Genomic DNA, 26500 nt, shown 5'->3' on the forward strand with positions numbered 1-26500 from the left:
TCCCAGAAGGGATGCTCCCTCAGGAGCAGTTTAAATAAAAAGGCCGGGGAAATATCAGGCTTATTAATGTGCTAAAGAGACTGTGACGGATGCATATAAAACCAACCAACCAAACCACATTAGAAATGAACTCTAGAGTAAGAAAGGGGAGGTGAACAAAAGTGCTGAGATTTGCTCAGTGACAAGAAACGGCCCCATGGTGGCTGGCACAAGAGGTTGGGAGGTGGCAATGCTGGCGACTGACAGAATTTTATCTACAAGACCCAGTTGTCTCTCCCAATGCAGCAGCATGGCAAGGGTTCAACGGGAAATATGCCCCAAAAGCACCCTCTGAAATGTAATGCTTTCATTGCCCTGAGGGAGCCGCACTGGGGGAGTTACCCATAAATTATTTCTTATTCATATTACAATAGCACCTAGACCTCCCTCCCTGCCGCCACCAACCAAGATCCCCTCCTCTTTCCTATTATGGCCGACAGCACAGAGCCACACCCTTCCCTGCAGTCAAGATGAGGGGCCTGTTGTGCCCGGTGCTGCCCAGACACACAGGGAGAGACAGTCCCTGCCCCAGCTGAGATCAGGGGCTCATTTGTGCAGGGCGCTGCACAGACACATAGGGAGAGACAGTCCCTGCCCCAGCTGAGATCAGGCCCCCTTGTGCCAGGCGCTGCCCAGACACACAGGGAGAGACAGTCCCTGCCCCAGCTGAGATCAGGCCCCGTTGTGCCGGGCGCTGCCCAGACACGCAGGGAGAGACAGTCCCTGCCCCAGCTGAGATCAGGGGCTCATTTGTGCAGGGCGCTGCACAGACACACAACAAGAGACAGTCCCTGCCCCACCTGAGATCAAGGCTCAGGTTATCAGGCCCCATTGCCTCGAAACTCTTCCACAAACTTGTTGTCAGTGTTTTGGGGCTGAGGGTTGAGTTTTTCGTTTCTTGTTTCAGTTTCTCTCCTTTGAGCTGCGGGGAAGGGCGGAGATGAAGGCCTCGTGAGATGTAATCTATCTGGCTGGCGCTGACAACGATGCTGCACCCCCAGCAAACCCTGTGATCTCCCTTGGGCCTGGGGATTTCAGCCCAGGGTCACGGGGAGCAGGAAGGGGACGGGGATATTCGTGCTGAGAGGGCGACGCTGGAAGGAGGTTCACTTGCTACTCTACCGGTTTGCTGCAGTGGTTTTCAGCAGCTGCGGTCAGAGCTCCTCAGCGCAGATCTTGTTTGTTTCCGGAGTTGTTTATGCAGCTTCCTGGGACTTGGCTCTGCCCACAGGGACCCACCGAGGCCGGTAAGTTTCCACTGCTGCTTATGGTGGCACTGGGGCAGGGTGCCCCCAATTCTTCCCCACCAACCCCCTGCAGGGCTGTCCCCCCCCGCCCCGGGCTCTCCCTTCTCTCTGCGCCCCCCCCCCCCCCGCACTGCCAGGGCAGAGACCCCCTCCCTGTGGGGGCCACCCCTTCCCACTGTCCCCCAGTCTCTGCCCCCTCGGTGGGTCTCCCCCAGTTCCTGCCAAGGCAGAGCCCCCCCCCCTTCCTGCCCCTCTGCTGGGTCTCTCCCCCTCCTTGCCCCACAGTCCCTGCCAGGGCAGAGCCCCCCTCCTGTACTGAGTTTAGATTGCGTGGGGGGGGGCATGGCTGGGGGGTCTGGGGTGCAGAAAAGGGAAAGGACACGTCACTTTGTTGACTTTGGTGGGGGGGGGGGCGGGGAGGAGAAACGCAAGAGCTAATCTTGACTCCTGCCCTGGCTGCAGCCAGTCAGAGCACACTCAGGCATCAGGTGATTGCCGGGAAGCTGGTGTAAACGGCCCCTCGGGCCGGCAGAAGTGATCAATCAAGAGGGCTGGGAGTGAGGAATTGGAAAGTACCCGCAGGGCTGGCCCCAATGCAGAAGGCGCTCAGGGATGCGGGGCTGGACCCTGGCTGGGCGCCTGATTGCGGGGGCCATTAAGTACTCCAGCTGGCAGCAGCAGGGGGGCCCGAGCATGCTGGGGGGGGGGACACAACCCGATCCCCCCAAGCAGAGATCTGACCCCATAAAGGGAGAGTCTACTGGTGACTTGGCTATTGCAATTGATTTTATGTAGGAAGCGCCTAGATATTGGTGTCCGTCAGCCAGATAAAACCCTAAGGCAGGTGGATAGATCAATGGACGGGGCTGGGTGTAGAGGGGAAGCTGGTGGGGTTGGATGTGAGGGGGTTGAAAGGAAGGAGCCAGTTGTGGAGGGGAAGCAGCAGCTGGGCACAAACCCCGTGAGCTGGATGCCAACTGGGTGATAAAATGACAGAGGAATTTGGGGAGGAAGAGACCAGAGATGGGATCTCTGAAGTGTTGGGCAGCTGTCGGAAGGAATTAGACAAATCAAATTTATGCTCAGGGCGGTTTCAGGTCTCTCGCTGCTGCTGCTAGCCCAGGAGGCTGCTGATCATGCACCCCCAGTAAGACACGCTGCTGCTGCTTAGGGTGGGGGGAGCCTGGGCCCAGACAGGATCCCCTAACTCCTCTCCCGGGAGCTGCAGAAGAAGCAGAGAGGGGTGGGGAACTGCAGTCAGGTGGCACATGCGAGCCCCCACTCTGCTGCCCCCAGGCACTGTGAGGGCAGCACCCCCAAAGCTTGTTGCCTCCTGTAGGGCTTCCTTCTGTCACTGCCCACCTCCCCGGTCACTGGGAGGGCAGAGCCTTTCCCGCCCCCTTATGGGGTCTGCCTCTCAGTCACTGTCAGGGCAGGGCCTGGGGCTCAGCACCAGTGGGGTTGGGACGGCAGTTTCCTGCTTCTTGGGGGGGGAGCATCTTGCCAGCGTTGAGCGGTGGCTAGCTATACTGTGTCTATGTCTCCATCTCCAATACCAGCATTTCCTGGGACGGCGTAAAACCAGAAACACAGTGGCCCAGGGAACGAAATTTATACATATGGCACGTTACCTTGAGGACAACATTTTAGCAACCAGAACCCATTACTAGCACACTGTCATTAACCCATTCTGGCCCAGAACCTTTTTTTTAAAACACCGGATCCAGAACTGAAGAGATCCCGGGGATGATATTTACACCTACAGCGTGTTACCTTCAGGACAATAGTTTAGCAATGAGAAGCAAGTGGTAGCATACTCGTATTAACCTGTTCTGGCCAACTACCATGTTTTAATGCCAAAAAGGACTCTCAACACACGGGTCTGAAGTGGCACGGGTGACCAAAATGGATTGTGTAAATCATGAACCCGTACTCCCACTGCAGCCTTTTATACTGCCTCATTTCCCTGAGCAGCCCCAGCCCCACTATGGGGTGCATGTAAATGGTGCAGAGGGTTTTGAATTTCCCCCCACCCCAAACACACACTCACCTGGCTGAACTTTACCCCTTAATGCTTTGTTGCTTATCTCTGACCAGTGCTACAAAATACAGAGAATATGAAAAACAGCTACCCTGCATACTCGGCAGCTATTTTTCAAATATGATCAAATACCTTTGGTATTAGAGGACTTTCTGAATCATAAGTCTTGAATACAGTCCACTTGGCGGACTATTTGCAAAACAATATTTTTTTCAAAATGAACATGTTTTATCCGCTAGAAAAGTAGTTAACACAACAAATCTAAATGGTAGCACAGGGATAAGGGAAGCTTTGCAACAATCCCAGCTGATTTAAATGCTTGTTGTGCTGATGGACAAAACATGTGAAATGTCAACATGATTGCAACATGTTGCAGTGGGGGAGGTTTAGGAAAAATTATTTCACTAGGAGGGTGGTGAAACACTGGAATGCATTACCTAGGGAGGTGGTGGAATCTCCTTCCTTAGAAGTTTTTAAGGTCAGGCTTGACAGAGCCCTGGCTGGGATGATTTAGTTGGGGTTGGTCCTGCTTTGAGCAGGGGGTTGGACTAGATGACCTCCTGAGGTCCCTTCTGTGATGCAGCAGGGAGGGGGGAGTGATGACCTGGGAATGTGCCCTGGGGATGGGAGACCTGAGAGCCTGTAATCTGAGCCGGGAGGGGGAGATAACACCTCTGCCCGGGAATGTGGACAGAGGCTGCAGGAGAGAGCCTGCTGGGGGGTAGGGGGGTGGGTTAGTTTCAGTTTGGTGCTGGGTGGAGGAACGCAGGGAACCCCAGGGCTGGGGTCTAAGCTCCCTGCTCCCGCAGAAGGACTTGACTGAGGGGTCCTGGTTGAACCCACAAGCTCTGTTTTAGACTGTGTTCCTGGTGTCCAATAAACCTTCTGTTTTACTGGCTGGCTGAGAGTCCCAGTGAATCCCAGGAGGAGGGGTGCAGGGCCTGGACTCCCCCACACTCCGTGACACCTTCCAACCCTGATATTCTATGATTTGGTTTTAAATGATAACGATTGAAACCCAGCTGCAACCGTTATTAGTGGAAACAGAAACATCCTTAACTGAAGTTGTGTAGTTGCATCTGTGTGTGTGCATGCTCGTTTTTGGAGCTACGTGCATACAGTAAGGGATAGTTACTTCCACACACAAACACATCCACATTCAGCTACATGTACTGACAACAATAGCAACAACAAATGCATAAGCAGTCGCATGTCGTCTCATTCTCCTGCAGACCTGATACGTCCGAGCTGGCGCCATTATAGATTTTTCAACCTGATTCTGATCTCATTCACTGGTGTCCATACACCTACTCCAGGTTTACATCAGTGTGACTAAAATCAGAATCTGGCCCACTCTGATGATTGGGCTCTTCTTCCGGCCTCAGGCTAACCACATCCTGAGTTCAGTCTTTGTGCTGCCAGGTACACTGATGGAAATCCGGAGTAACTCCATCCGCAGTGCTTACACCTGCTGCAGCTGCAAGCAGAATCTGACCCAGGGATTGAAATCATCAGGCCTTTTGCCTGAGAAAAGGCTGCTGAAACAGGCCTGTGATCCTCGTTCAGGGCATAATATTCTTAACTATACATAGGGCCCTTCTTTTTCATTTTTTATATTATTTCATTTTTTCCCAGGAATGTATCGGTGTCTATTACTACAACAACAAAAATAGGACTGAAAATTAGTGGAAAAATCTATTAATAATTTTTTGGGATAAATATTGGGGTTTATTTTGGTGGACGGAAGGATAGGGGAAAAATATTCAGCAAATTAATGCTTTGATGAATGGAATTCAATGTAGTTTGCTGCAGAACTAAAACAGAACTCAGAACGTTACCACCTCTGAGTTTAAAACAATTTATCTCTAATCCGCATGTAAAACTTTTCATTTGAACAAACAGTTTACTGATGTAGACTTAGAACTATTAGCCCATAAATATTTACATTTAATAATCGGTGCTTACACTCAACTTCATCCTTTTCTCCTGTTTTTGTTTTTTAAAAACTTTTGAATACTTCCTTGTGTTCTGAACTGTATTCTGATGCAGATTTTCATTTTCTTCCCATTTTAGTGTGTCAGATCTTTAAACTGTTATCTGCCAACAGCTTGAAACGTGTACGTGGTAGGCGTGAGATTCATATGTTCAGATGCGGACAAACTTCAGAGCTTGCATGCATGCCTGTTTGTCTATTGTGTGTATCTTGTAGACTAATACGTAGGCTTACTTCAGTGGGCCGCTTTGCATATACACACAGACTAATGTACTATTGTAATACACATATCTCATGCATGGATTATATTTTCCTAATAAAAGAAGTTATTTTTTTATATATTTGAATTATACAAAAGTAGGGTGAAAATCGGAAAAAAATAATAATACTTTTTGTAAAAGCTGAAACTTTTTGTAAAATAATAATACTTTTTGTAAAAACTGAAAACAAAGGGGCCTAACTGTACATTAACAGCAGTGAAACGGCTATTTGTGCTAAATGGCTGTTAAGAATCCAAGACTTTATGCACAGTGGAGCCTGCCAAATTACGTCTGGGCTTTAGTGACATTGTTACCAGCAAAAAACATGTACAAACTATATTGAGTTCAAAGATGAATTTTGGAGAATGTTTAGTTCAGCGTACGTACTCTCAGAAGTGGGCTATGGAGTTATTAAATAATCCTCCAACTGAATCTCACCTAAATTGCCAGAACAAGCCGGATTCTGATTGGTATGGTTCCCCCACTCCCAATCCTTGGCAAACGATTCTATGAAAAGGAGCTGCTTTGTGCTGGAATCACGTTACTGACACAAACAGCTGGATATTATTTTCATACCAAGAGGGCATAACTCACCCAGAGAGTTAAGATCCTGCAAAATGTCATGGTCCCAAAGAGTGGTGAACTTTTTCATTGTTTTAGTCAACAGAGGAATCACCTAAAGCATCCAAATTAATGTCTCCAACCACTTTAATAATATAGCTTTTAAACATCTTAATGTAAAATAAAATTTACTCCTGGGCTATGTGTGTCTATGCCAGGTTTCAGCCTGCAGGAGATTTTAATAGTGAAGTCAGAAATACTGAGAAACATATTTCCTGGGGAGTTTCAAAATTAAGAAGGGGAAAACTCCCCCCCCCCCCCCCCCCCGTATCCAATTACTAATGACATGGAGTCATGCAAGTATGGAGACAGATAGTGTGCATATTTTTGTGTGCATGTATTAACCCTCGTAACATCTTCATTTCCTTCCACATTACTCTGGAGCATGAGGAAAGGTGCTTCTGTTTCTCTAAGTCAATGGTCGCCAAACTGCAGGGTGCGCCTCCCCCGGGGGGCATGGCAGAGCTGGGACCAGCACCCACGGAGGGTGGGGAGGGAGTGCCACGGAGTCCTGCTCTGCCCCCAGCCCTGCCCCCAGCCTCAGCCCCCAGCTGCAACTCCGATCCCAGCCCCATCCCAGCCCCGCTCCCAGCCCCACCCCAAGCCTTGGCCCCCGGCCATGGCCCCTCTCCTGGCCCCAGACGCGCTCCTAGCTGCGGCCCCAGCTTCACCACCCCCTTACCCATGTCCCCCCCAACCAAGCCATGACCCTGCTCCCAGCCCCAACTTCAGGGTGTGTGTGTGTGGACAGGGGTAACGGGGGGCATGATGTGAAAAGTTTGGGGACCACTGCTCTATGTACTGCTCTGGCACTGACCATTCAGTGTTTGGAAAACCCCTCTATTATCTACACAAAAGGATGAGCTGCAGACAGAGCTTCTGCCTGAATGACATGTCTTTGCTGAAGGACACTTTTTTTCTAGTAATAAATGTTTCGTGTTGTTCACATTGATTGTAGTTCCCGTGTTTATTTAAGTCTCCTTTTTGCTTAAGGAGACAGCTAGCTGTGTTTCCAAATCTTCTCCATCTCTCTCTTTCCCCATTTAAAGAATATTCTGTGTCCAGTGAATGTTTTATAATGTTTGGATAGTGAAGGCATTTTGCATGCTGCATGGAGTTGCAGTCCTGGTCCTAATCCAACAATTATGAAATTCAATTTGAAATAAAATGTATGCTGAAAACCTTCCAGCGACTGCTCTAGGTTTGATATACTGGTTTATTCTGGCAGCTATTCTGAAGGTTCTGCCTGGCTCCGCTTCACATCTGCCCCCTTTTGCAGGCTAGAATCTCAAACAATGGGACAATTTAATACGCATGTTAGTTATGGAGGCAGTTTAAAGTTATGCATTATTCTGCCCAAAACCACGTATTCTCTGCTCTGAAATTCCAGTTGATGAGTGTGAGGACTTTCTCTTGCTCCTAATGTATTTATTGCCCATTATGTCCCTTGCCAGGTGTAAGTAATTTTGTGCCTATGAGTTTGTCTACACTAGAAGCGCTACAGTTGGACTTACAGTTGGGGGGTTGGACTAGATGACCTCTTGAGGTCCCTTCCAACCCTGATATTCTATGACTCTACAGTGTGTCAGCTGAAGCTGCTCTATGCTGATGGGACATAGGTTATACCGCAATAAATGGTACTGTAGATCTAGCCTTAGCCTTTCAGGTTTTGTCCCTACATGCTTGTGCTATTCTTTTGTACTTCTCCTTAGCAATCCCCCCACGTTTCCACTTTTTGTAGGATTCCTTGTTAATTTTCAGGTCATTAAAGAGCCATATTGGCCTCTCACTCCTCTTCCTAGGGTAGTTGGCAGATATGCCTTTAATGTTGACTCCTTGAGAAACTGCCAGCTCTCCTGAACACCTTTATTCCATAGACTTCCCCTATTCCACTATAACGTGCACAGAAGCATGGAGGATCACTGAGGAACCACCTAGCCACTGTGTGGCTGTCAAGGACCATAGTCCATAGGGCTGTCGGTCTGACCTGCTGACAGTCGTCAGAACTAGAAGCTCCACTCTGACGGAGGACTCCAGTCCTGGGAAAAGTCAGCGCCTTTGATTAGGCCTACAATTTAGATTGTTACATTGAAAAACAAAACAACCAAATATTTGAAATGGTTCTACCAGTGAAGTATTCCAGATCTACGCTGTATGGAAATGCTGTATAAACGACTACTCCTGCTACTATCAACGAAAACAAGAATTACAACCACAAAAGCAGAAGTAGGTTTAGACTCCCACAAATAATAATAGTTAATATCTAACGTTTTATTGCACAGAAGGGGGTACAGTATTAAAAGTTGATTTTGACTGGGTTTTGATGTCTAGTGCATTGCTTTAACATGGCTCTGTTTATATTGGCCTACACATTATTTTTTGTTCTCCCTTCACTTTGTGAATATGCTGTTCTGGATATTTTGGATCAATAATACATGAATTAAATGGGTAATGAAAGGTTGGTTCGTTTTGTTTTTTTTTCAGCTGTATCTACTCATAAAGGTATTTATTGCCTGGAATAGGCATTTAAAGATGGTTTTGGAAGAGGATTTGTGTACTATAGCATTATTCTCAGTTGGCTGTATTATGTGTGTCCTTTTGGTCCAGTGTAACACTTTGGAATCGAGTGTTGCAGGTCCTAATTGGTTTTAAAAAATTGGTTCTGGTCTGGAACGGCTTAATGACAGTGTGCTACTAATCAGTTGTCATTCCTAAAATATTTTCCTCATCTATGTTAAAAAAATGTTTCGGGGCTGAAATGGGTTAATGACCATGTGCTACTAATTGGTTTTCATTGCTAAAATATTGTCCTTGAGATAATGTGCTATATTTCTAAATTTCAACCCCTGGACCACTTCAGAAACAACTGTTCCTGGCACTTCTTACTGTTAAAAAATGGTTTGGCGCTGGAAAGAGTTAATGACAGTCTGCTACTGCTCGATTCTCACTGTTAAAATATTGTCCTTGAGGTCATGCACTGGATGTGTAACTTGGTTCCCCTGGATCACTTTGAAACCATCTGTTCCAAGTTCTTGTTGTTATCATAGAATCATAGAAGGGGTTTGGGCCAGAACAGGTTAATGACAGTGTGGTACTAATTAGTTTTCATTGCTAAAATATTGTCCTGGAAGTAATGTGCTATATTTGTACATTTTGTGCCCAAGCCACTTCAGAACTGACTCTTCCGGATCCTTTGTGGTGGTAAAACAAGGTTCTGGGCCCGAGCACTTTAATAAGTGTGTTATTAGTCTGTTCTTATTACCAAAATATTGTTCCTAACTGTCTGTGATAGTATCTACTCTTTTTTTACAATAATTATATATTAAAATGCCGTCCTGGGGCTATTCCAACATATTCTGGCTTTTACACTGTCCCTCATTACCTGGCCTCTGGGAGTGTCAGGGGCTCTCACCTTCTGCCGTTGCCAACTCTCACACACCTGCAGAAGGGCCTCCTGCCTTCCCCCCAGCCCCACCCAGAGGTGGCTGTATATCAGTGGTGGGTGTAGCAACAGGTCTGACTAATCTCTCTAGCACTTTGGGCTGAGGGGATGGGATTTGATTCTCATAGCACCCAATGACAATTTTAAAAACAAGAGTGGATGTCTTTCTAAAAGATCCGCCCTACAAATTATCTGTGGATGTTCTATGGACTGTGTTGTACAGATCATAATGGTCCCTTCTGGTCTCAGAGTCTATGAATCTTTTACAGCATGGATTCCCACTCGTCCAGAAAAACTACCAGAGAAGGTGGAGGCAGAGCTGAGAATTTGCTGCGGTTCGGAACTGACTTTGCTTTTGCCACGTGTACCCACACTTGAACCGTTTCAGTTGAACTGGTGCAAGCATGTGTGTGTGGACACTCTTGTTTCAGTTTAGCTTAAACCTCTTCCTAGAGGACTTGGAGCTAAATAGTAATCAGTCTGGTTAAAATGGGAACACACACATGCTTTCACTGGCTGAGCATCGTGCCTTTAAACTAAACTGGTGCGTGACTGAATATATATGGATCCTGAATCGCCGAGAGCTGCAGCCAGTGAGACTGAGCTGCTCGGAGTCCAGCATGCACCACAGGGACTCCAAGAGAGAGGAGAGACCGAGGAGCACGTTAACTGCAGTGGAGGTGTGGAGAGAGGTAATTGGAGCCTCCCTGCAAGGGGCTTGGATGGGCAGGGAGAATGAGATGGCTGCATTTTCAGTGGCAGCTGCAATTGTCCGACCTCCCGTGTGCATGAGCAGCAGAAAGCTGATCACCCCAAGGGGCTCCTATGGCCCAGGGACCCAGCTCGCCCCCGCTGCTGGTATTTTGTGTTCCTGGGTGGACCCAAGAGGCCTGGTAGTGGATTCAGAGACAATTTTGAAGCGGGAGAGATGTTCATCTGTCTGAAATGCTGGCCCAGGTGTCCATTCATTTTCCCCCTTCCCTTCTATTTCTCTCTCTTTATCCAAAGGCCAGGCTTTGAAACAGGAGAGCAATAGGCAGACTCAGCTGTGTGCACGTACCCAGGGCCCCGCATCTATGTGAGTAACAAGCAGGTGTCTGGGGACAGCAGATAACTCATGTTGTGGGCGTATGCCATGCCAGTGCATTCACCTTTCTCTGCCGGTGCTGCGGGCGTGCTTGCAGAAAGGTGGCCCTGACTGCTCCGGGGAAGGGGATCTGCAAAGGTGGCTGTGTAGGAGGAAGCTGAACCTCCCAGCATGCCTAGCACTCAGAGGTCTCCTCTCCCATGACAGCTGCCTGGATTCCTTGCCCCGAGGTCTCTGTCCAGGTGTTTCATGGTTACTACCATCAGAACAAACTGGGAATGTAAGTTAAACAAAGATTTCAAAGGAAACTCGCCTCTTGAAGAAAAGGAGAATTGGGAATTCCTGAGAGTCCCAGAGGAGATGGGGCGCCCTGTTGTTTAAAGCCTGGAGCAGGGCCCAGAGAAATCAGTCCTTAGTGTGGGGAGTCCGGGGGTTGCTTCAGACGCTCAGCACACGGTTGGGGCCCGAAGCTGGGGGCAGAGCTGGGGGAGCGGTCGGGAGTGGAGCTGCAGCCAGGGGTTGAGGCTTGGGGTGGGGTTGGGACCGGGGCCGCGAGCAGAGCCATAGCCAGGGCTGCAGCTGGGGGTGGGGCCGGGTGAGAGGCCGAGGCTGGGGGCAGGGGCAGCAGCAGAGCAGGGCTGGGTGGCCTGAGCCCCCACTGTGCCACCCTGAATGTTCCTCTGCACCCTCTGGGGCCTGCCCCATTCTTTGGGGACCTCTGAACTCGAGAAAGCTGGAGAAGGAGCCTTAGAAAATCCAGTGGGTCTTCCCCAGCACTGCTCATCCCAGGGGTTCCCGGTAGCATTTTTGGTGAATTGTGTGAACCTGGTTATATTGTAGTGGCAAACGGAAAAACCGAATCCCTTGTTTCTCAGACTCAGTGGCTGCAGTCTGTGCTGAGGGTGCCTTCAGACAGCATTGACACCGCGTAGACTTTGCATGAGCTTCCCTTAAGGGAGGGGTGTCACCGTGCTTCAGTGGGTCACAGCCAGGAATACCAAATTCAGGACAAACTGCTGAGAAATAGGGCAGACACACCCCAGACTGGTGGTTAGTCTACCATTAGATATATCAGTGTCTCACCACACTGGCTAACAAGAAGTCAGAAAAGCAGTTTCTTAGTCATTCCAGTTCGTATATTACCACCCAAAACACCAAACGTAATGATGCGTGGTTATTTAAAACCAATTTCATCGAACAAAGGGTTCTTCTGATCTCAGAAGGTCATTCACATACCCAAGTCAATATATAGCTCAGATCTTACCCAATAATCACGCTGTTGCCAATCCTTTAGTATCTAATATCTAAAGGTTTTATTTATAAGAGAAAAGAAGGAGAGAGATAAAGTGGTTAACGAAATCGAATGCATATGCTTATTTCAAAGTTCTTGGATCAGGTTTGTAGCAGTGATGAAAGGAACTGCAAGTTTGCAAAAGTCTCTCTGGAAATTACCTAAACAGGTTGGGGGTCATCAGTCCATGTTTAGAGTTTCCTTGTTAGAAATCCAGACCAGAGAAATGAAGCAGGAAATGAAGACAAAATGGAGATATTTCCAAGGTCTTTTATATCTTCTCCCATGTGGATGGAATTTCACTGTCCCAAAACAAAGCCCCCAGCACAGTTTGTGGAAAAGTACAGGCACAAGATGGAGTCCAGGGTCACATGAGCAAGTCACATGCTCATGCATGCTCTGCTGACTCACAGGAGCAGCCATTGCCCAAATTCTGTCTAAAATGTCCCCAGGAAGGCTCACCGGTGGGAGACAAGCTGCTTCTATGACGCAATAGAAAAGTTAAGTTTTCTTTAATGGGCCACCAACTTGAATAGCTTATTCACAATGTGTTGACCAGACTGGATGTAAATCAACTACCTTGTAGGTGTTTCTCCAGGAGCAAACCCATTTGAAATATTTGTACATAAGTCAATATTCATAACTTTAGATACAAAGGTGGTATATGTTAATGCACAGGGTAATCATACTCAGCAAGTCATAACTTTTCCATTGACACCTGACATGACATATGTTGTACAAGGTTTGCTGCAATTATCTAACAGTGGCAATATCAGTGATATCAATGGTCACATTTCAATCATAAACCACTGACACGAGCTAGACTTTGCATGAGCTTCCCTTAAGGGGTGGGGAAGGAGTTGAGTGTCCAGTCTCAGGCTGTGGGGTGGGGGTGGGTGCAGCTGGAGTTGGCAGGTTCAGTAGCTGGGTGTGGTGGGGGAAGGCGGATTCCTTCAGGTAGAGGGCAAAGTCTGAGCATGGGGCAGAGTAAAGGTGAGCGTGAGACATGTTCCCCTCCCTCACCTCTCTGGGCAACTGTAAGCCAAGAGCCAGTCTGGGTAGCAGCTCTGTGAGAGTCTGTGGGAAGAGCAATGGGAGAGATTAAATAAGTATTAGGCCATCCTCTCGTTCTGGTAGGAGCCATTTAACCACATGCTGGTCGGGCAAGTGTGGGGTCATTTGGGACGGGGCGAGTTTATCATTGTGTTGAGCCCTCTGACTGGGGGCTGTAGTTAATGTCTGTACCCAGAGGGGGAAGGGCAGCACCCTGGGAATCACAACAGAGATTTGCTCCCCAGCAGTTCAGACCCTGGTACTGTTAATGAGTCTGTTCCCCAGAAGCACTCATGGCTTTGTCTCTTTCAGGCCCTGGCTCTAACCACACACTCAGGAAATGGGCTTCCCATCAAGTCCTAGTCCCAGCTGTCATCCTAGCTGCAGTTATAGTTTTTATGTTGATCAGCATCATCGCTATTGCCACTGTAGCAGAACTTTTAAGAGGTAAGTGCGTGTCCCAGACAGTCTCTGCTCCCCCTGGAGCTGTTGCAGCCACATAATCTCTCCTCCCTGTCCCCTTTGGCTTCGGCAGTCAGGTGAGAAAGAAGTTTGTCTAAAGGCTTATGCAGCCCCCATCACCTTAGTATCTGGACTTCTGGGAGGCACAGAGAGCTTGCTATCTCTGTTTTTTGGATGGGGAAACCGATGCCCAGAGATATCAAGTGGGGGCGTTTTCAAAGTGCTAAATCTTCCTACACCTCAGAGCTTCCCACTTCCCCATACATACATTGCATGTCCAGGATAAAGTGCACGTGGAACAGGAAGATCAGCAGCGCTAAAAGGGCACATTATTGACAGACCTTATTGTTGACTTTTATACCTGCCATCTCACTTTGCTAAGCAGCACATCCCGTGTGCAGCATGCCGCTCTGCCGTTATCGGGCTGGCCTTTCTGCATCCCCCTCTTCAGGGCCGGTGGGTGCTCCTGTGTCGCTGACTCAGGCCTTATCATTCAGTATCAAAACTGCCCTGGAGGCTGAGAGGTTCAACCCACAAATGAAGGAAATCGGCCGTGAAGGTCCCCCAGAGACACTTACCGGCCCAGTCGGTGCCATTTGAGGGCTGCTGTTTATACAGTTCCAGGTGCTATTGCCGAGCAGTTCAGCTATATTCACCTCTAGGACCAGATCCTCTGCGCCACTTAGGACTAAATCAAGAATTCCCTCTCCTCTTGTGGGTTCCAAGACTAGCTGCTCCAAGAAGCACCTGGGTTTGTTCCCTGTTGTGCTTCGAATCCCATCTTCATCTCAAGGCATCTCTAAAGCAAAGAGCCTGGGAAGGGTCGCCCGCCAGCTAGGGTAGCAGGATATCCCTGAGTTAGCAGACCCAGCATCCCATGTAATTGTGTTGAACTCTGGTGTCAATATTGCTCTGTGCCGACCCACAGGTAACATTCCCCCTACCTAGGGTGACCAGACGTCCCGTGTTTAAAGGGACAGTCCCGTATTTAAGCCCTCCTGCAGGTGTCCTGACTTTTTCTTAAAAATGGGCAAAATGTCCCATATTTTCTGTCTCCTTCCCATCAGTACTGGCAGGTCTTTCTGCTGGCCAGATCCCTACTTGCCAGCCGCCCGCCCACCAGTGGTGAGTGGCGGGGTGTGGGGGAGTGGCCAATGATGGGAGAGGTGGTGGGGTGAAGATGCAGAGCACGAGGCTGTCAGCTCCCCTTGCTGGTCCATCAGCACAGCCCCTGCTGCATGCTGGCTCTCAGCCAGCAGGGCCTTGCTTCTCTCTCCCCCCGCCCCCCTCCCCGTCCAGTTTCCAGCCAGCCGGCGCTGGCTGCGAGCTGTGGTGGCTGATGAGTACGGTGTCCAGTTAAGTTACATGTCACCTCTGCTGCCCACCCATCGGCCCTTTACATGCTCCCCCTCTTCCTGCTTTGCCCCTTCACCCTCCCCTTGCCCTGCTGCTTCCCCATACCCCCCTCCCCCCGGCAAGGCCCGTCCCTCTCCCAGCGCTGTGCAGAAAACCAGCCGGTCGGAGCGCTCAGTTCACCAACAGCCTGGCGGGCAGGCTCCTTCCTTCCCCCACTGCCTCTGGCTGGGCCGGCAGCCCGGGAAAGCCCAGGACCCTCTGGCCCAGGGTGCTGGCCAGGAGGGGCCGAGCCCTACATGTGCCAAAGCCCCGCACAGCGCTGGCATGGGGAAGCTGCTCCCCCATCAGCTAAGCTCTAGAGTGTGTGTGGGGTGGGGGAGCGATTTCCAGCCTGTGTGTCACCCCTCCCCCATGTGAACCCTAAAGTCTTAAAGATAAGAAGGTAAAGAAAAATAATCCAACTACACAGTATTTCTTTTTAACAGGGGCTCAGTCAACTTGATGTTAATTTAAATGGTTGTACTGCATAGTTCTGATGGATTGCCATTGAACTCGCTTGAATACGAGTCATTTTACCAGGTGTTCTGTATTGAGTATAGGGAAATATGGTCACCCTACCCCTCCCTGCCTGCTCCATGCCTTCCTGGTGACTCCGGTGTTACTGCACTCTGCTCTGGGTTGCTTGCCAGCTGCACTTTCAATGATTGTGACCCCCAGAAACTGAACCACTAAAGAAGATGTGGGGGGAGGCGGTCGTCCATTTCTTGTTCCAGATAGTCTCGTTCCTCCCTTGGTACGGCTACCAGGGGTTTAAGCTTGGATCTGAAGGGATTCTCTTCCCTCATTCACTCAGATACAGAATCAGGCTGAGGGGAACACAGTCTCTGACCCTGTGTTACTTATCTCACTTTCAGTGGAAAAATCCAAACCACCTCTGGCTGCTCCAGGCCCCCCTGCGGTGCCCTGCTGCCCGGACGGCTGGATCGGGTACCGAGGGAAATGCTATTATTTCTCCGAGACTGAAGGGAACTGGACCTACAGCCAGAGCCATTGCTCTGCACTCAACGCCTCCCTGGCTGGGATCGACAGTGAGCAGGAAAAGGTGAGAGAGCAGCAGATGCTTTATCCCAACAGACTGGGCTTGGCAGGGCTGGAATCGGGCTGGGCTCAGCCCCAGAGGTCCAGAAATTGACCCGTTGCCTGTCACGCTAGGAAACCTGAGAGTATTTCTGGCAGCGGAATCCCAGCCCTGGCTAGAGCTGGGTTTGCAGTCAGGGATCACGGGATTGCTCACACCCAGGGCCCCTCCTCTTTCCCAGAGCCCCAGATGGGAGGATCCCCCTCTGTAGTGCTGGGCTGGCCTGGTCAGCTCCTGGCCAGCGGGCTGCCTGTTGAGAAAAAACAGGTCCCTACCCTTTGTAGCTGTTGATCTTCCAGACGTGTTGCTCATGTCAATTCCAAGTAAGCGTGCGCGCTGTGTGCACGATCGTCGGAAGGTTTTTCCCCTCTCGGTACCCGTCGGGTCGAGCCCCCGGAGTTGCGCCTTCATGGCAGTGTATAAAGGTCCCTTCCGACCCACCGCCTCCTCAGTTGCTTCTTGCCGGATACTCCGACAGAGGGGTAGGTGGGTGGGTCTTGGAGTGAACGTGAGCAACATCTCGAAGAACAGCAGTTACGAAAGGTAGGTAACCGTTTTTTCTTCTTCGAGTGCTTGCTCATGTCGACTCCAAGTCGGCGACTCCCAAGCATCTCCTAAGAGGAGGGGTCGGAGTTCACCGAGTCGCAGACGGCAGCTCTGCCCTGCCGAACGCTGCGTTGTCTCTAGCCTGCTGAGTAATGGCGTAGTGCGAAGTACAGGTGTGGATCGACGACCACGTCGTCACTGCCCTGCAGATGTCCTGAATGGGGACCTTCGCCGGGAACGCTGCCGAGGAAGCCCGTGAGCTGTTAGTGCTGGGGCAGGTATCTTTGCTGGGTGGTAGCACGCCCTGCCGCCGGCCGTGATCCAGGTCGAGATCCTTTGGGACCACACCGGGGAGCCTCCTCATCTGCTCAGCAGTTGCAAGGAAGAGCTGTGTCGACTTTCAAAATGGCTTCGTCCTTTCCATGTAAAAAGCTAAGTTTTCAGCTATTTACAGGTACAACAAAAAAAGGCCACTAGGGGATTGCTTGCCATAGCAAGAGAAGAGCTGCTCCAATGACTGTCACTGGTGGTAAGAAGGAGCTGAAGAAGTCGGCAGGGACCTATATACACCGCCATGAGGGCACGATTCCATGGGGCTCCACAGCCGACCCGACGGGTACCCCTAGGGGAAAAACCTTCTGACAACACACACACCTACTTGGAATTGACATGAGCAAGCACTCAAAGAAGAACCTGCCTCTCCCGCTCACTACCACCAATGACCCCACGGGTGCCAGGGGAAGCCCTCTTGGGCTGTGCAGGGAGTGAGCTCTTCCCTTCTTCAGAGCAGTTCCTGCCTGTCCCGTTGGGGTGGGCGGGGGGGGGGGGGGGCGTTAAGTGCAAAGCTGCTGGGAAGGAGCCTTGCAAGGAGGGCAGAGGTGCCAGCAAAGCCAAAGTTGCCCAGACTGTAGAAGGGCAGGGGCAGGTCTGTCCATGTAAACATGGACGTGGGGATGGAGATAGATGGGGGTAAATATGGCCTCTGAGCACGCACACCCCCCCAGCTCCTGCACGTGTCCCCAGGCTCCCAGCTGAGCAGGTCCCAGTCTGATGGGACGTCCAACAAACTGGGATTCTCAGCCAGTGATCGGTTCACCGGCTGAAGCTGCTGTCAGAGGAGGGAGCTGCCAGCTGCCCTCCTGATGGCCCTTCCCTTGCCAGCTCTGACCCCTTCCAAACATAGGGTGGGGCTGGGGGAGGGGAGGACTGTTGCTGTTGCCCAGTCCTGTCTTTGTGACCCACAGCTGGCTCGTTAAACTGTGACTTGTTCTCAAGCTCCCTGTGGCACGGGCTGGGCTGTGTCATCGGGGCTGGGCTCTCAGCTGGCAAACTACAGGCGGCCCATCCAGAACTTCTGACTGGGGGCCACACAGAGCCACAGGGGCAGGCGAGCACCACAGCCAGGGGTCTAAACATCATCTGGCTTGTTTTATTTTTCAGGATTTCCTGCTACTCTATAAGGATTTCCTCGACCGTTGGATTGGCCTCCAGAGGGAGCCAGGCCAGCCCTGGAGATGGCCCAACGGCACCGAATTCGACCAGCGGTGAGTCCCTTTCCCTCCACTAACATTCTCTGTGTTAGGTCACGGGTGCCTGGCATGCTGCCAAAAGATGAATATATTTAACCAAGGTTGTTTGGGGGTGTGGGAATGTGTCTGGGTTCTTATTAGTATTTGGTTTTCATGGACTAAAACCAATATTCCAGCAGCGTTTGAGTCCCCCCTGCAGTGTTGTCATTGTTTGTAATTTGTAGTAACGTAGCACCCCTAGACCGGGGCCCTGTTGTGCTAGGCACTGTACAATCACGGAACAGAAAGATGGTCCCTGCCCCACATAGTTTACAATGCACCGCAGTTCTGGGCACAAGGGAGGTTGCTGGAGGAGACACTAACCAGAGCTCCCCCTTCCCCATTGGGCTGTCCGGGTGGAAGTTAGACTCCCTAATCCCGCTCTGAGGAGTGGTGTGTGGAGATGAACAGGGTCCTTCACTGTTGGGGTAATTTGAGCTTCTCTCTTTGGGAAGGTTGTAGGGAGAAATCTCATTTCAGTACTAACAGTCTGTCCTGACAGCCCATGGGGTTTGAAACAGGCTCGCGGCCTCTCTGACAGTCCCACAACTGCCTGGGGAGGATCGTATCAAACTCTTCTCCGCAGAGAGCTGCTGCTGCTCGCTGCCATGTGAGAGGCCTGTGGAATCTCTCCCCTCTGGGCTGAATGGGACTGAAGAGAAAGTTGGAACTAGGTGAGAGAGTCAGGCAAAGCTGAGTAGTGGGCAAATATCTACCAGCATAAAGACTTCTCTGGAAGGCCCAGTTCTCTTCTTTCAGCCCCACCCCCTTCCTCCTCTCCCTGCCCTGCAATAGCCACTACCTGTTGCCTACATCTGCCAGGGAGGAGTCTGAAATGGGGCCGATGCCTGTAGGTGCAGCCCTGTCTGTGACTGATGGGCAATGCCCCATCCCTCCCTGACTCCCACTCCTGGTGTCTCTGTTGCAGGTTTCCGATAAGAGGAGGGGGCAACTGTGCTTTTCTGATGGATGAGGACTGGTTCGGCAGCTCGCGGTGCAGCACATGGAGACGCTGGATCTGCAGCAAACCCGATTCCTATACGATGTGGAAGAAATATGCTATGGAGTTAAAACTTTCAGACTCTTAGGGTATGTCTACACTATGAAATTAGGTCGAATTTATAGAAGTCGGTTTTTTAGAAATCGTTTTTATATAGTCGATTGTGTGTGTCCCCACACAAAATGCTCTAAGTGCATTAACTCGGCGGAGTGCTTCCACAATACCGAGGCAAGCGTCGACTTCCGGAGTGTTGCACTGTGGGGAGCTATCCCACAGTTCCCGCAGTCTCCACTGCCCATTGGAATTCTGGGTTGAGATCCCAATGCCTGATGGGGCAAAAAACACTGTCGCGGGTGGTTCTGGGTACATGTCATCAGGCCCCCATTTCCTCCCTCCCTCCCTCCCTCCGTGAAAGCAGCAGCAGACAATCGTTTCACGCCTTTTTTCTTGAGTTACCTGTGCAGACACCGTACCACGGCAAGCATGGAGCCCGCTCAGCTCACTGTCACCGTATGTTCCTGAGTGCTGGCAGACGCGGTCCTGCATTGCTACACAACAGCAGCAACCCGTTGCCTTGTGGCAGCAGATGGTACAATAGGCCTGAAAACCATCCTCATCATGTCCGAGGTGCTCCTGGCCGCCTCGGTAAGGTCGGTCAGGAGCGCCTGGGCAGATATGGGTGCAGGGACTAAATTAGGAGTGACTCGACCAGGTCATTCTCTTTAGTCCTGCAGGCAGTCCTATTGCACCATCTTATGGTGAGCAGCCAGGAGATGTGGATGGCTTGCAGTCCTTCTGCACCATCTGCTGGTAGCCAAAGATGTAAAAGATAGATGGAGTGGATCAAAACAAGAAATAGACCAGATTTGTTTTGTATTCATTTGCTCCCCCCTCCCTCCCTCTGTGAAGTCCTGCCTGAAATACCAGAGGGAGGGATAGTTTAGTGGATTGAGCATTGGCCTGCTAAACCCAGGGTTTTGAGTTCAATCCTTGAGGGGGCCATTCTGTGTGACAGTTGTTTTTGTTTCTCCTTGATGTAAAGCCACCCCCTTTGTTGATTTTAATTCCCTGTAAGCCAACCCCGTAAGCCATGTTGTCAGTTGCCCCTCCCTCCGTCAGAGCAATGGCAGACAATCGTTCCGCCCCTTTTTTCTGTGCAGACACCACACCACGGCAAGCATGGAGCCCGCTCAGATCACTTTGGCAATTAGGAGCACATTGAACACCACGCGCATTATCCAGTAGTATATGCAGCACCAGAACCTGGCAAAGCGATACCGTGCGAGTAGGCAACGTCAGTGCGGTGACGAGAGTGATGAGGACATGGATACAAACTTCTCTCAAAGCATGGGCCCTGGCAATGCAGGCATCATGGTGCTAATGGGGCAGGTTCATGCCGTGGAATGCCGATTCTGGGCCCGGGAAACAAGCACAGACTGGTGGGACCGCATAGTGTTGCAGGTCTGGGACGATTCCCAGTGGCTGCGAAACTTTCGCATGCGTAAGGGCACTTTCATGGAACTTTGTGACTTGCTTTACCCTGCCCTGAGGCGCAAGAATACCAAGATGAGAGCAGCCCTCACAGTTGAGAAGAGAGTGGCAATAGCTCTGTGGAAGCTTGCAACGCCAGACAGCTACCGGTCAGTTGGGAATCAATTTGGAGTGGGCAAATCTACTGTGTGGGCTGCTGTGATGCAAGTAGCCAACGCAGTCAAAGATCTGCTGCTATCAAGGGTAGTGACCCTGGGAAATGTGCAGGTCATAGTGGATGGCTTTGCTGCAATGGGTTAAATCGATTTAACACTGCTAAATTCGACCTCAACTCCTAGTGTAGACCAGGGCTTAGGAACTAGGCTTGGAAAAGCTCTGTTGGGGAGACACCTTCCACTACCTGAAGATGAAGGAGGCTGGGTCTTTATTCCTTACAGACTCTCCGCAGGGCTTCCCTAGTTGTAATTCACTCATTGGAAGAGGGGGGAAAAAAGCAGAAAAGCTAGTGTAAGCAGTGTCAGGATGAGCTCCACCCTGACATCTGCTGGTGAGGTGTGGCAAGTTGTGGAAAAGAACTTCAGGGGCCTATCTCATTTGCATAGGCACACCCACCCCGCCTAGAATGAGGCCATAGCTGCCCAAATGGTCACTTTGGCTGCTGTGGGATCCCCAGTGTCTCTGTTATTGGGGCAGGAAGAATAAATTGTTATTATCCTGATTATGGGAACTGTGCTTGGAACTGTACTTGGCCTTTTGTTATGATGAAGAGACTCACCATCGACTAAGTAGCACTCGCTAGGCAAGGGTCATGGGTTCCAAAACCGTGAATTGAAAGAGGCTATGGATAAGTATTAATACTTGGTGGCATGGGCCCCTTGGTGAGGGCCTTACATGCTATTTGCACTTGCTCCACTGTGGAATATCAGAGCTAATTCTGATTTCATTAGAAGTCTAGTTACAGGCTGCTGAGCTCACTTTGGGCTAATAGTGCACCAGCACTGAGGCTCCCCTACTACAAGCTGAATTCACTAAAGAGCTGAACTGACTAAGAGCTGAAATCACTGAGTGTTGTGTTAAGTAGCGGGGGAGCCTGAAGATATATTGTGGAGCAGTTTGTGGGACGGCTGGAGTGCCTTGTGGACAGGCTGGTGGAGCAGTTCATAGGACGGCGGGAGCTGCTGGTGGGCCGCGGAGCTGAGCGAAGCAGTTCGTGGGGCGGCGAGCGGAGCGGAGCGAAGGCCTATGGAGCTGTGGGGCGCTCAGCTTCAGATCATGTAAGGTGCCTCTTACCCCGCCCCCATCTCCACCCAGGTTGGGAGGTAAAGCTCTGCAGATAAACTTTCGAACTCTGGGGCTGCCCTGACCAGAGACAGAGAGTTTTGGGTCATTGGACTTTTGGGACTTTGGGTGATTTGGGGTTGCTGGACTCAAGAACCAAAGGGAAAGGGCATGCCCCAATTTGCTTGGGGTGGGTTTTTTTGCTCATGGGTTGTATTATGAATCCTGTTGGTGGTGTTTCCCCAACATAATGCCACATTGTTTCTCTCTGTTATTAAAAGGCTTTTTGCTCCACTCAGACTATGTGCTTGCAAGAGGGGAAGTATTGCCTCTTGGAGGCGCCCAGTGGGGGTGGTATATATTTGTCCCAGGTCACTGGGTGGGGCTCGAGCCGGTTTGCATTGTGTTATTGGAATGGATCCCCTAGGTATTGAACCCGGCCCTTGTTGCTGCCAACTCTGACGGGCAGAAGGGTTACACTAGTTTTCCAACTCTCCAGTAGGTTTCTTAACTTTGAATGAACCATTCACTGAACTGAACTTGTTGAATAAACTGAAAAGAAGAAAATATTCTCTCTACACCTGCAGAAGAGGCGACTGTCCTTCAAAAGCTGGTTTAGCACTTCAGCAAACTCTGGTTGCAGGTGCTTAGTTCATGATTTCCAGCAGTTCAGTGGTCTGACCTTCATTAAAACTTGGCAGCAAATGTGACCTGTTTAGGATTAAGTTTATAAGTAACTTAAATTATTGTTAGGTTTCAGAGTAGCAGCTGTGTTAGTCTGTATTCGCAAAAAGAACGAGGAGTACTTGTGGCACCTTAAAGACTAACCAATTTATTTGAGCATAAGCTTTCGTGAGCTACAGCTTATGCTCAAATAAATTGGTTAGTCTCTAAGGTTCCACAAGTACTCCTTAAATTATTGTAAGAGACATGTTTAGGCTTCAACACAGGTTTATGTGTAAAAAATATGCTTGTTCTAATTTAAATAAAAAAAATCTGAAAAAAAATCCAAATTTGATTTTTAAAGTCATAGCGTATCCACCCTGATCAGACCCATCCCATCCCTGGGATCAGTTTATTATGAAAACCTTGTGCAAATACTCCACAACAACAAGGTTCCAAAACATAATCCATTTATCACCCCCGGTGCATATAGTCCTTAAAATCCCATGACATCTGGGCTATCAATGTCTTTCACCACACCAAGGGTCTTCTTTGGTCCTCTCCTGGCCTTCTGCCATGTCAGCCACCCCAGCTGGAGTGCAAACCCACTCTTCCCAGCAGCCTCTCCCGCGGGAGTTCATCCTCACCTGAGATATATCCAGCACTTCTCCTGTTCTGTTACCTTTCATCTCTAGCAGGCCAGCAGATAGGCCCTACCACTGTTCCCCTGACCTTCAGCTCTCTCTGGCTCCAGCATGGAGACATCAGCGGGTAAACCTTGCTGCCACTCCCCTGTCTTCAGCCTTTCCTGAATCAACATCCTACAGTAGTATACATCCTGAATCAACATCCTACAGCTCTTTAATGTGTCTCCTGAAGCTCTTGATACTAAAACACTGTGATTTAAATATTAACTAAGCTAAGTTATTAACCAATCCAGATGATTTTACTATGTTATTAACCAATTGTAGTTGATAAAATAATACTTGGTCAGTCATTTTGCTGTGAGAATTGTGTGTGTATATATATAAATAAAATAGTAAATGAAAATGAATTCACACGACTGGCTCTTTTGGGTAATGCTGATCCCTAATTTGGCTCCTGAACCCCCGAGGGTCTGAGTATCACTGTCCTATAGCTTCCTTCAAGGACCTCGTTGCTGATTCTCCCTGATCTTCTGTAGCTCCAAGTGCTGCCCTGCCCTCTCCCAGCTGGCCAAACGTGGACAAGATCTACCAGTTCTAAATCCTGAAGTACATGGTGACAGAAATAATCAGTTTAATTCACTAACTGCAGCTACTGCTGCCTTTGTTTAATAAATCGGCTTTAAATGCAAACAATGTTTTGATAAACTTTTTTAAAATGTATCCAACACATGTAAGTTAGTTTTATTAAATAAAACATTAAAATGCTGGGTTTTGTGCACTTTAAATCGAATTTCCATCCAAATAGAGCTTGACATAAATCACAAGTAAAAGATTCATCTAGTTATAAAAAAAATGTAAAAATTAATCTGAATAAATGTACAGTAAGCTCTGTAATTGCTCAAATAAATGTGTATAGGTATGGTGTAGCCCCCTGGTTAGCAAAAAGAAGCACCCAATTTAGTGTACAGGCTGTATTTAAAGACATGCTCATTTGAACTAATGGTTATCAACCAACGAATTAACCTTTCTTTAGCAAAATAAAAAAGTACAAATGCAAAACAATTAAAATTGATTATTTAAATCAAGGGTCCCTGATTGCTGATTTGAATCATGATTAAAATAGTTAATTTAAAATCAAAGTGATTTAAATCAATCCACCATGTGTATGATAGAGGCAAGAGTCTGTCGCACAGTTCTTAAGGCCTGAGAGGGGATGTGGGGGGTGGTAATCCAGTGTTAATGGTGCCAAACCAAGAGGGGCTGAGGTGGAATGAGTCTAGCAAACCCTGCTCCATGAGATGGCTCTTTAAGGGAAGAGGTTTCAGAGAAGCAGAAGACATGGCTCTTTAAGGGAAGAGGTTTCAGAGAAGCAGAAGACATGGCTCTTTATGGGAAGAGGTTTCAGAGAAGCAGAAGACTAGCTTAGCTACCTCCTTAACATGATAACACCCAGCTGTTAGGGTAACTGACTGGAAGAGGGTGAGGGGAGAATTGCAAGGGAGTCATGAGTCGAAAGAGGATTCCTGGAATAGGAACTAGCATGGAGCCTGGGGAAGCCTGCTTGAATTGCAGCACAGCCCTGAGGAGGAGGGCTGTGGGGTCCCTTAACCACAGGGAGGGAATTGAGTCAGGCACCAGGGCCCAGGTAAAGCCAGTCCCACTTCCAGTCAAGATTCCCTCCTTTCTCTACCCCTTTCCCTGAGCCTTCCTTGACTCTCCATGCCACTAAGGTCTCTCCCTACCCTTTTTCCTCCCCCATCCACCCCCTGAGCCCCCTGTGATGAAAGTGGGAATTTATTTTTATGAACAATACATGCAAGGGGTTAAAATGCTTCCCCTGGGCCAGAGAAAGCAGGTGGTGTTTGGGACAGGTAGCCCACTAAGGCTGTCTAGCTTCCAGTACACATGGGTGAATGGGAGACCCTACAGAACAAGTAAACCTCAATGCCTGGGCATGACATCTACCGAAGGGGAAGCTGAGGCAGCTGACCCTGGCTGTGGCTGGAGAGCAAAGGGGTGAGGTTGCTGCTGGAGTCAGAGCAGGACAAGGAGAGAACAAAGATGGAACCCAGGGAAGCAGGGCATGGTGAACCCATGGGAACCTTCCCCATTGGCTCTCTGGCCTACGACTACCTCTTTGATGCTAGCCTACAGCCTTTCAGCTTCTGTATGGCAGGTGACTGATGAATTGGTACCTTATGTTGAAAAGGCTGCCTGGGGTCACTGCAGATACTCACTGAGGGCACTGCACCCTGAAGGGGAAAGTCTGAACAGCCCCTACCTCAGTTCAGCTTGCCAAATGGGTTGCTCTGGCCCCGGTCTCAGGGTCGTTGAGGCTACAGGCTGGCTGTTGCAGAACAGTGGGGATCCTTGGGGTCCAGGACACTAAAGTAGTTACTAGCAGGAGACTGATGGAAGGTTCAGGCACAGCACAGACCCCGTGAGTCAGTGACATTGCCCTGCCCTGCCCCCACCGCCAGAAAAGCTGAAAAACTGGGGCTGACTGAGCAGTTTATGGACAGAGAGTGACTCTTAGTGGCTAGCAAGTGCAGTTGCTGAATCCTGTGGATTCCCAGAGCAGTGTCTGCAAAGATTTTAGGATCAGATTTTCCAAGGGGAGGTCTCATAGCACACTCATAAATGTACATTCAAGGATATTTGGGGTGAGGGGGGAGGGAATGCCAGACAAAGTGGGCATTTTCTGTAATATTTTTGATATGTGTGCCTCAGTTTCTGTATACATTACTACCCAGGGGGTGCAAAAGGGTTAAAACTGCTCTTGGAGGAAGATTAAGAGACAGGAGGTGTTTGCGTCACACAGTGGTCTGGGGAGGTATGAAGGGGTCATTAAAGGACTGGTAGAAACCAACCCAGATCAATGGAGAATCTGGAAAGGCAATGGGAACCCCAGTGGCCATGATGTTCAAACAAAGGAGATGTCCCCTGCTACCTCTTGGAAGAGAAACGGCAAAAAGGCCCCAGCTAGAGAGCAAAGAGTGATGACTCGGAGAAGGACTGGACTCTGAAGAGACAGAAGTTTGCACTTGGGACCCATAAGAAGATGGAGAAAAGGTGGATCCCATATCAGCTCGGCTGGCTGATTGCACTGGCTTGGCCACTGGGGACCAGGCCTTAACCTTTGCCCCTCATTGCTGCCCTAAGGGCTTTCAGATTCTGTAGGCAGGTGACTAATAAATTGTTACCTTGTATTGAAAAGGCTGCCCAGTGTTGCTGCAAATACTCACTGGGAGCAGTGTGTGCTGCAGGGGTACAGTAT

General features: G+C 49.6%; 1 protein-coding gene across 2 annotated transcripts; it reads left to right on the forward strand.

Annotated features, from left to right (window-relative positions):
• Positions 1-693: 693 nt before the first annotated feature.
• LOC144274340 (C-type lectin domain family 2 member D-like) lies at positions 694-23630 on the forward strand. 2 transcript variants are annotated; one of them, XM_077833097.1, is made up of 7 exons: positions 694-1286; positions 9913-10335; positions 13387-13521; positions 15807-15994; positions 18017-18120; positions 19073-19233; positions 20305-23630. In XM_077833097.1, the coding sequence occupies exons 2-6, from the start codon at positions 10206-10208 to the stop codon at positions 19230-19232; spliced, it is 717 nt and encodes a 238-aa protein (XP_077689223.1). In that variant the 5' UTR covers positions 694-1286; positions 9913-10205; the 3' UTR covers position 19233; positions 20305-23630. The 2 variants fall into 2 exon arrangements, with proteins under 2 accessions (XP_077689223.1, XP_077689224.1); XM_077833098.1 differs by lacking the exon at positions 694-1286 and adding an exon at positions 10652-10721 and having other exon boundaries at positions 10251-10335.
• The last annotated feature ends 2870 nt before the right edge of the window (positions 23631-26500 follow it).

Source organism: Eretmochelys imbricata, chromosome 14, assembly GCF_965152235.1.
Source record: "Eretmochelys imbricata isolate rEreImb1 chromosome 14, rEreImb1.hap1, whole genome shotgun sequence".
NCBI lineage: Eukaryota > Metazoa > Chordata > Testudines > Cheloniidae > Eretmochelys > Eretmochelys imbricata.